Here is a 12,902-nt window from a genome sequence, read left to right on the forward strand (position 1 = left end):
TACTGCCAGCTTATAAACCTCGCTTGTGGCACTTGTCCTGGCTGCCAGTTTGTTACAGACAAAGTTCAAGGCCCCAAACCAGGCACAAGCAAACTCGACCCTCCAGATATTTTTGGGACTACAACTCCCATCATCCCTAGCTAACAGGACCAGTGGTCAGGGATGATGGGAGTTGTAGTCCCAAAACATCTGGAGGGCCGAGTCTGCCTATGCCTCTGCCTATTGCTTGAGAGAGAGAGAGCCTTATCCCTTTATGCCCCCAGTGAATGGCTGTGGTCTGTGGGAGAGTCTCTCCTGCAAGCTCCAAAGACCTCAGGAGCCAACTTCGCAGTAACTCAGAGCAGGGCTTTTAGTGTGGCTGCCCCTGTCCTGTGGAATGATATTTCTGTTTGAGATTCTGCAGGCTAGGGATGCTATATTTTAAAGAGTCAAAGCCTGGACCCCTACCACCACCATGCTGCATCTCCCTCGCTTGCCTCCTCCCTGCCAGTGACCCCGTCCTCATCCCCCTGCTCACCCCCCTCTTACTTTTGCTGTCTTCGGCTGCGGAGGCCTTGCACCCAGTGGAAACGGCGCAAGGCCTAGCGCATCCAGAGGAAGCACTGTGAGGCCTTGAACAGCCCTGGCAACTGTGCAAGGCCTAGCTCGGCACAGTGGTTGCCGGAGACAATGTGAGGACTAGAGCGGCTCCTGGCAGGCTGCTCCAAGGTCCTGCTGTAGCGCTTCTGCTTCTGGGGTACAGGGCCCTCCCAAACATGCGCTGTGCCACACTAAATTTATTTTTAAAGAATTAACCCCCCCCCAACCCAGACATTTCATCTAAAATGAAAAAATCCCCCTGGATGGGATGCTGGCCCTAAAAATGAGGACATGTCCAGGAAAACCCATAAATATGGCAACCCTACTGCAGGCACCTACTAACTGTATTTTATGGATGCAGACATTTTTGTTCAAACAGGCTTTGATCCCAGCTGGATGAATGGGTCTTTATCAGGAGCGTCTGTTGTTGTTGCTGCTGCATTTTTACATATGTGCAATAACAAATAAGCACAAACCATGTAACAAAACAGAAGTGACTTGATTGTGCATTCTGTTGAGAATATCACAATAGGCAACCTGGTATCTCCATAGACATGTGAAAGGCAGACGCAATAATAACCTGAGTTTTTAATCCAGTGGATCTCTCCATAGGTTCCTGTGAGTTTGAGGTGGCTTTCTTGTTTGGTCTTCATGCAGCGAAAATGAAATGGTTGCCATACTGCATAACAGTGTTTTAATTACCTTACGTGTACAATGCCTTGAGACAGTGGTTTTGAAGGTGGATAATACATTAATTGTTAATAATAATAATAATAATAATACATGTGTGCAGCAATTTCAGCGGCATATCACAGCCCAGAAGGTTCCAACAATTTAAGGGCTGTAACCAACATTAGTCCTACTCAGAGCAGAACCACTGAAATTAACAGACGTGGCTTTTAATGCTTTAAAATATCTAACTCTTTTTTAAACTGACAATGTCATTGTTTTATTCTGTTTCATGAACCACTTTGAGGTTGCTCCATTTATAATCAAGTGACATTTAAATTTTATGAAATGCATTTACTTACGTAATCACAACTTTACACAGATCATCACTCACTCGATCAACAGAAAGGGGGCATGAAAACTTTGCTTACTGGCTTCTGGAGACTCTTGCAGGATCCCAGATGGCCCCAGGAGATCTCGCAGAAGCCTCCAAAGACCTTGCATAACTGTCCCAGAGCCTGGGTAAGTAAGGCAGAGGGGCTTCAATACCTGCTTCTGTGAAGGGCTGTACTTAAGCCTTGCTTATGAGGTTCTTTGGACAGTCATCCAAAGGCTCTGGGAGGCTTCTGTGAGATCTCATGGGGCTGTCTTGAGGTCTTGCGAGATTGGGGCTGTTCAGTATAGGAGGGCTTTTCCAGGGGTTGTTCAGACTTTCCTTTACGAGCAACCCCTGGGGATATAACGTAAACCTTGCACAACTTGCAATTGCCCTGTGTAAATAAAATAAACGAAACAGCTGAGCTGACAGGCGGGGCTGAAGCACCGGCAACTACAGATCCTCTAGAAGCCTGTGAAAAGTCTTGCCAGTCTCCGGGCCACTTGGCCTTACCGGTTGTTGCCGCAGAGGATGGGCTGCAGGCCAGCCCAGAGCTGGACGAAGGCCGAGCACTGCCCTTGGGGGTTCTCTGTGGGTGCCTCACTCTCCCCCTTGCCCTCCTCAGCGCTGGAATTGGTGCTGGAGGTGAAGTTCCCGGTGGAGCTGGTGCTGTTGGAGCTGGTGGTGGGTGCTTTGGAGGTGCAGGCCCCCTTGGGGAGGAGCTTGGCAAGCGCCGAGAGGATGTCCACGTCCTTCAAGACGTTCTCCATCTCCATCAGGTCCTCCAGCACAGTGTGGAGACGGTTCCTGGCCGCCGTGCTGTTCACCTCATCAAGTTTCAGCTGCGTGAGAAGGGCAAGGGAGGAGTCAGCATCGCCACGGGATTTTGGCCTTTTCACAGAGCAGATTCCTGCCCCGCTCCATCCCACAAGAGCTCAGCAGGGCTTCATGGGACCCTCTTGAGCAGCAGACATTACCCACAGACCACCACCACTTGACAGACAGCCCGTAACCAGGACTATTTTAAGCCTCTGCCAGTGCCCTAGCAATAGACTGCCTCTAAACATGGGATGTTCCACATAGCCATTGATGGGAATATCCTTCACAGATCTGTCAATGGATCGCTTTACCCCATGTGTGCCCACTAGACTGCTTTGATTTATGTTAACTTGCATATTGGCACAGGTGCCACATAATAGTTGTTCTGCATTTGTAAGAAATTGATCTTTTAGTGTGGCATCACCCACACTTCGGAACTCCCTGCCTGCTGACATCAGGCAAACTCTTCACTGTAACCCTTTTCATCGCTTGCCCAAGACATTTTTGTTTAGACAAGCCTACCCAGGCATACAGAATGCTGCTGTGCATTTGAATCTGTTTTAGTTTATCACTGATTTTAATTATACAGTCATAACTCTTGTTACGTTTGCTTCATGATACTTTTTTCAGATTGCGTCCCGCAGCAACCCGGAAGTCCCGGAAAGGGTTACTTCCGGGTTTCGCCACTCGCGCATGCACATGACATGTGCATACGTAGAAGTGGTGAATCGCAACCCACGCATGCGCAGATGCGGGTTGCGTTCCTTTCAGGTTGCGAACGGGGCTCTGGAATGGTTCCTGTTCGCAACCAGAGGTACCACTGTATTCTGAATGTTTTAAACAGTTCTTTTTAACTGTTTTCACTGATAATTTTATCATTCAATTCTTTTTGTAAACTGCTTTGAGGTTTTTTGTTTACAATCAAGCCATATATACATTTTATGATATAAAAGTATTACACAAATTAATTTAGGAGATTTCTAGCCAGTGGTTATTAACTGTGAGAGCTAATGGGACTTCCACATATGCTAACATTATACCTTCAAGCACCAGGTGCTGGGAACAAGGTATGCGGAGGGGAAATTGCTGCCTCCATGCCCTGCTCATGAGTTGCCCAGGGATATTCTGCTGGATAGTGTAAAACAGGGGTGGGTGATCTGTTGCCCTCCAGATTAGCCAAATTAGACTGCAACTCCTGCAGTCCTTGCCCATTAGCCATGCTGGCCACGGTGGATAGGAGTCAAGCAGCATCTGAGAGGGATATAGTGACCCTTCTATAAAAAAAGCTTGCAGTATTTGGGAATTTTTAGTTTGAGGGAAAGAGGCGACATGATTGAAATTCATAAAATTATGCGTGGCATAGAAGAAGTGGATAGAAAAAGGGGTTTCTTCCTCTCTCATAACACTAGAAGTCATGGACATCCAATGAAACTGAATAGTGGAAAATTCACGCAGTGCATAAACTATGGAACTCCCTCCCACAGGGAGGCAGCAATAACTACCTACTTGGGTGGCTTTAAAAGATAATGAGGCAAATTCCTGGAGGAGAGGGCTGTCAGTGGCTACTAGCCACAATAACCATGATCTGCCTCCATATTCAGAGGCAGCTATGCTTTTGAATACCAGTTGCTGGAAGCCACAGGAAGTGAGCGTGTTGTTGCGCTTGGGTCCTGCTTACAGGCTTCCCATTGGGGCATCTGTTTGGCCTGTGTGAAAAGAGGGTGTCAGACAAGATAGGCCACTAGCCCAATCACCACTGGCCCAATCACGCAGCACGTGTTTATTTTTAAATGGAGCATTAATGCGCATGTATGAAACCTGGAGAGCCTTGAACCACAGTGCCGGTGGCTGCCAGGAACAAGAATCAAGCTAACAGATCTTAACAATTTCCCAGTGGTTTGCAGTCTAGCTTGAAGGCAACCCCCTTGACGAAACACACTGGAAATCAAGCATCTGAGCTGACAAGCAGAAAAGTTGCATGAGATGCCAAACACCTCATCCACGCGGGCACAGACCCATGTTGTCACTGCTGCCAGAAACCTGGGGTGGTGTATGTATGAGGATCCCTCTCCATCCTGCACCCACCTGGCTGATGATTTTGTGAGCATCCAGCTGCTCCTTCAACTCGGCAGCCAGCTGCCCAAAATACTCCTTGCGCAGGCTGGTGCTCTTATTGCAGACGGTGGCTTGGTATGCTCGCAGAAGGGGGAGCCGGCTCTCTGGAACAATCAGGATGCGCCTCAGCTCATCCTGGTTCTGCTGGCAGGTGAGGCTCTCCAGCACAGCTGCCGTGAAAAGGATGCTCTGGGAAAGGGAAGAGATGAAGGACATCTTTACCTGCAGTGCTTGGCAATGATTTCTGGTTTGCCCCACTTGGAGATTATGCCACTTTGAGCCCTCAACACAACCTGGGCCTTAACTCCTCAGCTGAAGACAATAGTAGGATTCAGGGCTAACCTGCCAGTATACAGAAGCAGCTGAATGGCAGTGCTGGAGTCAGGACAGTGCCCTCTGTCACACCCAAAGGCAGAAATAATGCTAGCTTAGGAGATAAGGAACAGAAGATGCATGGCACGCACAAATCTAATCCTCCCAACACCTTGCAGCTGATCCCTGCCCACTCCCATGTCTATTGCCTGATACAGCTATCCCACTCTACCCAATGGGAGGGTCCGCCCTGACAGAATGTCAGTCATGTCGCAGAATGTCAGTGAAGTTTTTTAAACTTGGGGAAGGGTGAGCCAGGGAAGGCTTACAGAACAGCTGCTATGAGTCCCAGCTTGGGAGAAAGGAGGGATATTAATAAATTATTTATTGTTGCTGCTGCTGCTGCTATTTCTTGATAGCCTGGCTTTTTCTCAGAACTGGGACTCAAGGCAGGTTAAGAAAAATTAAAAGAAATGCAGATGAAACACGCAGAACTAATGACATATAAAAGATTATGGTTTAAAAAGTAATTAGATATGTAATGAAAACAATGTGAATGAATGATTAAGTAATTACATCCAGATCCTGCTTTATAAATGTTTGCTAAGTTAAAATTCACTTCTCCGAACATGATGAATTAGTATCCAAACCTCACGATACAGTACACACCACAGATTCAGATATTCAAAGAGAGAGCATTTCTTACTTCCTTGTTTGCTTTTGGCTGGCTGGCTGAGGAATGGAGGGAGGGAGGGGGAACTATCAGACAAATCAGAGAGCATTTTTTCCCTGGGTTTTCCTGGGTGTGTTCTTTTGGGGCTAAAATTGTGTGGTTGGGAACGCATTAGAAATTTCCCCATCAGAATAAAAGGAAATTGTCAATTCTTTAAGCAAAGGCTCTTCTAACAAACCATTTCCAAGGAACACATTGTGTTGGGTAAGCAGGACTCGTGTGTATGGAAGCAGTGGGTGACTACATTGCAAAGAGCCCATAGATGGGGTGGTATTCTATGAAGTTTTACTCAGAATGGACCCACTGCAATTAATGAGCATGACTATGTTTAGGTCCATTAATTTCAATAAGTAAAACTTAGCTGCATACCATCCAATTAACCCCCCCCAATAAAAATACAGTAATAGCAAAAATAGAGCAACAAATATTTTATTTTTTATTGCAATTATTTGGCTGTCTAGTAGCATTTGCCAAATCTGGTGTTCTCTATAAGCTTTGGACTACAATTCCAATCAGTCCTGGCCTGTGTGTGAAGGTGGGGCAGGTGGGAGTTGTACTCCGAATTATCTGTAGGACAGCAGGTTGAAAAAGGTTGCTTTAAACAAAGGTGTGTCTACAGTGATGACATTTTTTGCAGAGGAATCTCTTTTGTCCTTTCTGTGTATTCAACTAAAACACGACTGATTTTCAAGTTCCCTAAATGCAGGAAGCTTGAAAACAAAAACTGATCTTACTCTGTTCTGGAGGAAGATAAATAAAAACCAGTCGCAAGTTATAGGGGGTCAGATCTTTATTTCTTTGGCTGTCATTTTCACTAGTTTCTCACATAAAGCTGTCTTGAGCACCTCCAAATTGGAGAGCCCAAGGACAAGGTATAAATAAGCACCTTAACAAACAAGGAAGGAAGGAAGGAAGGAAGGAAGGCCTTGCAACAGGTCCCATGCAAAAGAAAAAGTAGTTTGCAAGATGTAGCTGAAACTACACTGAATTATACGGATTATGCCCCAAATAGAAACCACCAACTTGGATCCACCACTCAGTTCCAGCCCATGGTAGTTTGTTGGGTTATCCTGCCCAGGAGGTACCAGTAGCCCCCACCCTGGCTACTTCCCACCAACCAACACAATGTCCTGCCTCAGTCTCTCACCTCCATGTCCTTTACAAAGGTTTGGGGGCTGTAGGTACTGGAAGACTCTGTGGTAGGGCTAGCAAGGCCCAAGGCGTGAGAAAGGAGGTGCAGGAAGGCCTGCTTGTGGGAGCCCTTCTGAGGATGGCGCAAGGCCTGGCGGACCAGCCCATCTTCCACGGTCCTCCAGCTGCCGAGAAGACTTTCCTGGTAAAGAGAAAAGAGGTGAGGGAGATTAACAAGAAGAATAAAGCCTTAAAATCTCGCTGCCTTGCTTGTTCCTTTTCACTTGGCTGGGGAGGGAGGGTCCCAGACAGATGGACAGACGGATGGACTCCAGTTGCAAAAGCTGAGGCTGTTGGGTTATCCCAGGGACTGAATGAGGTCCCATTCAAGCCTCCCTATCTGGCCCCCAGGACCACACTTTTCACCGGCCTTGTTCCACAACATCCTTGAGAGCTTTTGCCTTGCTGGAATGGGCCCTTCAATTGTGAACATGTAGCTTGTTTGCTTGGATAGAGATGGCTCTGACTTTTGAAATGCAGGCTACTGAGCCACATCTGTTTCTGTTTGTATTTTTGCCTCTTGCCCTGCCCATTCTTGCCTCTGGCCGCACCCAGCACTCATGCAACAACCACTCTGGAAGCTTGTCTGTGATGGAATGCGGGTCTTCGGCTGAAAATAGTTCCCCATCACTGAGTTAAAGGCACAGCTAGTCTGCAATGAGTGGATCTTGGCTACACGCTTCAGACACCCAGAGGGGCCCCAAAGGGCCCAGATAGCCCAACCTTCTATGTAAGAACCCTGGTAGCTGGCAGGCAGAATGTGACTCATCCAAAATCAACTGGCAACCCACTGTGGTCTGTTCCTGTCTACACCAGACCACAGGGCAACCATCTCACCTCCAAGTGAAGAAGCTTCTCAGCTGTGCTGAATTGGTCCCATGGCTCATGGAAACCCTCTGCGGAGACCGGAGAGGTGCCAAAAAACAGTCGGTAAACCTGAAGTGGAGAAATAGTTAGCTGATCATTCTGGCACCTTACATTCTTGGTAGAGCTCGCATTCCAACAGGGGTAGTCTCCCCTCCTCTCTCCTCCTTTTGAATAGGTAATACCCCTCAATTTCTACATTCCATTCATGAGTTTCATTCCACCAGATTTCAGTAATGCCTATTAGGTCATATTTGTCAACCAGTACTAAGAGCTCGAATTCTTCTTGTTTGTTTCTCATATGCTGTGCATTAGTATAGAGAAACCTGAAACAATGAATACACTGCTGCTCCATACACTGCTGCCTCCATCTCCCTCTGAAGAGAGTCACATGTCACCACCACATGTCTCTTTCTTCTCTAGGGGGCGACAGGAATTGTTCTGTACACTGCGCCTTCCACTGCTACCTCAGTGTGTTCTGGGGTTTGCAACTGTTGTTCTTGCTCCTCTGGCAGAGAATCTGTGCCCAAGATGAGAGCATGGAATCAATTTTGCAGCTCCAGAGACATGACTCTAGAGACACAGCATGGCCTCACCTAACTCACAGGGTTGTTGTGAGGGTAGAATAGAAAGGGGGGGACCACAGACACCACCTTCAGCTCCTTGGAGGAAAGGTGGGATATAAATGTAGTAATAATAAGAAAGGCTGAGCCAAAATTCCCAGGCATGGATTGGATAAAGTTTGCTTTCCCTGGAAGACAATTGTGGCAATTGCCCTTTTTCTTGTTTTTTTGGCCATCCTAGAGTGAAGGTTGTTGGCCATCCTGGAGTGAAGGCAGGAAGCACCACTCTCACTTAGACGGTGTTCAGAACCAACACTCTATCATCACAGGCCCTTCCTCTGACTTCTAACATCCCTGACCACTGACTGGAGTTGCAGCTGGTTGGGGAAGGTTGCTGGGGGAGGGGGGAACTCCTGGGGGAGGAGAGAAAATAATGTCTGCCATTCCTAGCAGGGCCATAATGTAGGCAGCAGCAGCAAAGTAAGCTAAGGGGGTGGCCATAAATATACCAAATTTAGAGCCAAAAATTATCTAAAGCTCAGTCTGGCAGTCCAAGATCTTCGTATTCAGACAGGTGTTTGAAAATTAAGGTGCAGACCATGGCTGTCAGGCCAAATTCTATTTCAATTCTGCTTCCAAATGTGTTTTAAAGTTTGCTTTGTTTTGTTTTTAAACAAAACACCTATTTTAATACATTAAATACATTAAGTTTTTACATCATTGTGTATAATGTACGTAAAAGTAAAACAAATCAAACCAATGGAACAATAGCAAAACAACCAAAACAAACAAGGGTGGGATAACAAAACTTCAAATCAAAGGATCAGAGAAAAAAGAGAGTATAAGAAAAGAAGAAATATACCCACCTAAATGTTTTAATGTATGTGTTTAATGCATTTTAACTATCGCTTTTAACCATTTTATTACCTTTTAAAAAATGTTCTCCAGCTGCCTTGAATCCCAACTTGGGAGAAATGTGGAACATGAACACATTGGATAATTACAACAACCAATAATTTAAGGTGCAGCTCTAACTGCCTGACCAATCCTAACATGCAGCCAAACGCTGTGTCAAGCTCTGGTTTCAGGAACTGCAACTTCCCCCCAGATACCTCCTCCCCACCCACTGCCAAATAATAATGACATACCTCTTTGAGGTTAATTTTGGACCCTGCCAACAGCTCAGCAGTCTCGTTGGATAGAGAAAGGTTCTGCATCAGGAACCGCTGGAACTCCAGCTTGTCCTTGGCAGTCGAGTCCAGCGTGAAGCCGGGGGCTGCAGGGTCAGGGGAGGAAAAGCAAAAATGATAAAGTTGAAGGGAAGGCAGGGATTGTCACCAGTGGGTTGCCACTCAGCTGTCGGGCACCAGCATTGTATGCAAGGCATTGTGGGTTCCACCCCAAGCACCTCCCTCTAATCCGCTACTCTACCCTTTTAATGGGAGATGGTGGGGACTGAACCTGCAGATTTTTCAGGTTGTTATTTTATTATATATTATTATATTTGTATTCTGCCCTTCATCCTTAGATCCCAGGGCAGCTCACCACAAAAAATTACAATATAAAAAACACAAAATATACAATAAAAATAAGAACAAACACAAACCAATAATCCCCGTTTCCACAACACATTTAAAAGGCCATAGAACGTTAACCAGCCAAAAAAACTACATCAGACATTCAAAAACCAACAAGCCTGCTAACCCAGGTATCACAGCCTGGTTAACCCCCTAAAAACTCTGGTACCCCATAATTAAATACAATGTACAGTGGTACCTCGGGATGCGAATGGGATCTGTTCCAGAACCCCGTTCGCATCCCGAATGGAACGTAAGACGCATCTGCACGTGTGCGGGTCCCGTTTTGCCGTTTCAACGCATGCGCGTGACGTCATTTTGACCGTTTGTGCAAGTGGCGAAACCCGTAAGTAATGCGCTCCATTACTTCTGGGTTGCCGTGGAGCGCAACCTGAAAATACTTATCCTGAAGCATATTTATCCCGAGGTATGACTGTACTCCCATAAAGACTACCTTACACTGCGTTTAAAACCAAAATCGCATTTGGATAGAAACTGTTTTTCAGGCGGCTAGTCCTAGTCTTTATAACCCTGTACCTTCTTTCAGAAGGCAGAAGCTGAAAGAGATCATTTCCAGGGTGCGCACTATCCTGTGCTATCTCTGCAGCTTTCTTATGACACCTGGAAGCATAGATCTGATCTAAGGTGGGAAGAGTGCACCCAATTATTCTCTCCGTAGTCTTTACAACCCTGGACAGCATTGTTTTTCCCCTGACCGTGCAGCTCCCAAACCACACACACAGACCATAAGTTAATACTCTCAACCGTACAATGGTAAAATGCCATCAACAGGTCCTTTGAGAGATTGTTTTTTCTGGAGGATTCTCAGAAAATATTACCTTGCTGGACAGAGTGCCTGAAGAACTATGGATGGAGGCTCGCAACATTATACAGGAGGCAGCAACTAAAACCATCCCAATGAAAAAGAAATGCAAGAAAGCAAAGTGGCTGTCCAACGAGGCCTTACAAATAGCGGAGGAGAGAAGGCAAGCAAAATGCGAGGGAGATAGTGAAAGATACAGGAAATTGAATGCAGATTTCCAAAAAACAGCAAGGAGAGACAAGAAGGCCTTCTTAAACGAGCAATGCAAAGAAATAGAGGAAAGCAACAGAATGGGAAGAACCAGAGATCTGTTCAAGAAAATCGGAAATATGAAAGGAACATTTCGTACAAAGATTACCATAATAAAGGACAAAAGTGGTAAAGATCTAACTGAAGCAGAAGACATCAAGAAGAGGTGGCAAGAATACACAGAGGAATTATACCAGAAAGATATGGATGTCTCGTACACCCCAGGTAGTGTGGTTGCTGACCTTGAGCCAGACATCCTGGAGAGTGAAGTCAAATGGGCCTTAGAAAGCACTGCAAATAACAAGGCCAGTGGAAGTGATGGTATTCCAGCTGAACTGTTTAAAATTTTAAAAGATGATGCTGTTAAGGTGCTACACTCAATATGCCAGCAAGTTTGGAAAACTCAGCAGTGGCCAGAGGATTGGAGAAGATCAGTCTACATTCCAATCCCAAAGAAAGGCAGTGCCAAAGAATGCTCCAACTACCGCACAATTTCACTCATTTCACATGCTAGCAAGGTTATGCTTAAAATTCTACAAGGAAGGCTCAAGCAGTATGTGGACCGAGAACTCCCAGAAGTGCAAGCTGGATTTAGAAGAGGCAGAGGAACCAGAGACCAAATTGCAAACATGCGCTGGATTATGGAGAAAGCCAGAGAGTTCCAGAAAGACATCTACTTCTGCTTCATTGACTATGCAAAAGCCTTTGACTGTGTTGACCACAGCAAACTATGGCAAGTTCTTAAAGAAATGGGAGTGCCTGATCACCTCATCTGTCTCCTGCGAAATCTCTATGTGGGACAAGAAGCTACAGTTAGAACTGGATATGGAACAACTGATTGGTTCCAAATTGGGAAAGGAGTACGGCAAGGCTGTATATTGTCTCCCTGCTTATTTAACTTATATGCAGAATTCATCATGCGAAAGGCTGGGCTGGATGAATCCCAAGCCGGAATTAAGATTGCCGGAAGAAATATCAACAACCTCAGATATGCAGATGACACAACCTTGATGGCAGAAAGTGAAGAGGAATTAAAGAACCTTTTAATGAGGGTGAAAGAGGAGAGCGCAAAATATGGTCTGAAGCTCAACATCAAAAAAACGAAGATCATGGCCACTGGGCCCATCACCTCCTGGCAAATAGATGGGGAAGAAATGGAGGCAGTGAGAGATTTTACTTTCTTGGGCTCCATGATCACTGCAGATGGTGACAGCAGTTACGAAATTAAAAGACGCCTGCTCCTTGGGAGAAAGGCGATGGCAAACCTAGACAACATCTTAAAAAGCAGAGACATCACCTTGCCAACAAAGGTCCGTATAGTAAAAGCCATGGTTTTCCCAGTAGTGATGTATGGAAGTGAGAGCTGGACCATAAAGAAGGCTGATCGCCGAAGAATTGATGCTTTTGAATTATGGTGCTGGAGGAGACTCTTGAGAGTCCCATGGACTGCAAGAAGATCAAACCTCTCCATTCTGAAGGAAATCAGCCCTGAGTGCTCACTGGAAGGACAGATCGTGAAGCTGAGGCTCCAATACTTTGGCCACCTCATGAGAAGAGAGGACTCCCTGGAAAAGACCCTGATGTTGGGAAAGATGGAGGGCACAAGGAGAAGGGGACGACAGAGAATGAGATGGTTGGATGGTGTTCTTGAAGCTACTAGCATGAGTTTGATCAAACTGCGGGAGGCAGTGGAGGACAGAAGTGCCTGGCGTGCTCTGGTCCATGGGGTCACGAAGAGTCGGACACGACTAAACGACTAAACAAACAAAAAACAAAAAAAAGTGCTCTCTTCATCAGATCTTTACTATTTTCTCCCCAGGTATTGTGGTCCTGAGCTCTTTAAGGCTTTACAGGTCAAAACCAGCACTTTGAATCGGGCCTGGAAAGTAATTGGAAGCCAGTGCAATCGGACCAGGATTGGTGCAATTAGCTCAAAGCATCTTGCCCCGGTGAGCAACCTGGCTGCCAAATTCTGCACTAGCAGAAGTTCCCAAAATCTAATAACATGTTACAGTACTCTAGGTTCAGTCAT

The 12,902-nt window shown here is 46.0% G+C and overlaps 1 protein-coding gene across 1 annotated transcript in view; it reads right to left on the reverse strand.

The window, feature by feature from the left end:
* ABCA2 (ATP binding cassette subfamily A member 2) overlaps positions 1-12,902 on the reverse strand; it is a 103,408-nt gene that overhangs the window by 54,907 nt on the left and 35,599 nt on the right. The window contains exons 5-9 of the mRNA XM_082208731.1: positions 9,370-9,497; positions 7,632-7,730; positions 6,751-6,936; positions 4,529-4,747; positions 2,138-2,466 (exon numbers count right to left, since the gene is read on the reverse strand). Coding sequence (XP_082064857.1) covers positions 2,138-2,466; positions 4,529-4,747; positions 6,751-6,936; positions 7,632-7,730; positions 9,370-9,497 — 961 coding nt within the window. The remainder of the gene's footprint in view (positions 1-2,137; positions 2,467-4,528; positions 4,748-6,750; positions 6,937-7,631; positions 7,731-9,369; positions 9,498-12,902) is intronic.

Source organism: Podarcis vaucheri (assembly GCF_965113315.1).
Source record: "Podarcis vaucheri genome assembly, chromosome: Z".
NCBI classification, from domain to species: domain Eukaryota; kingdom Metazoa; phylum Chordata; class Lepidosauria; order Squamata; family Lacertidae; genus Podarcis; species Podarcis vaucheri.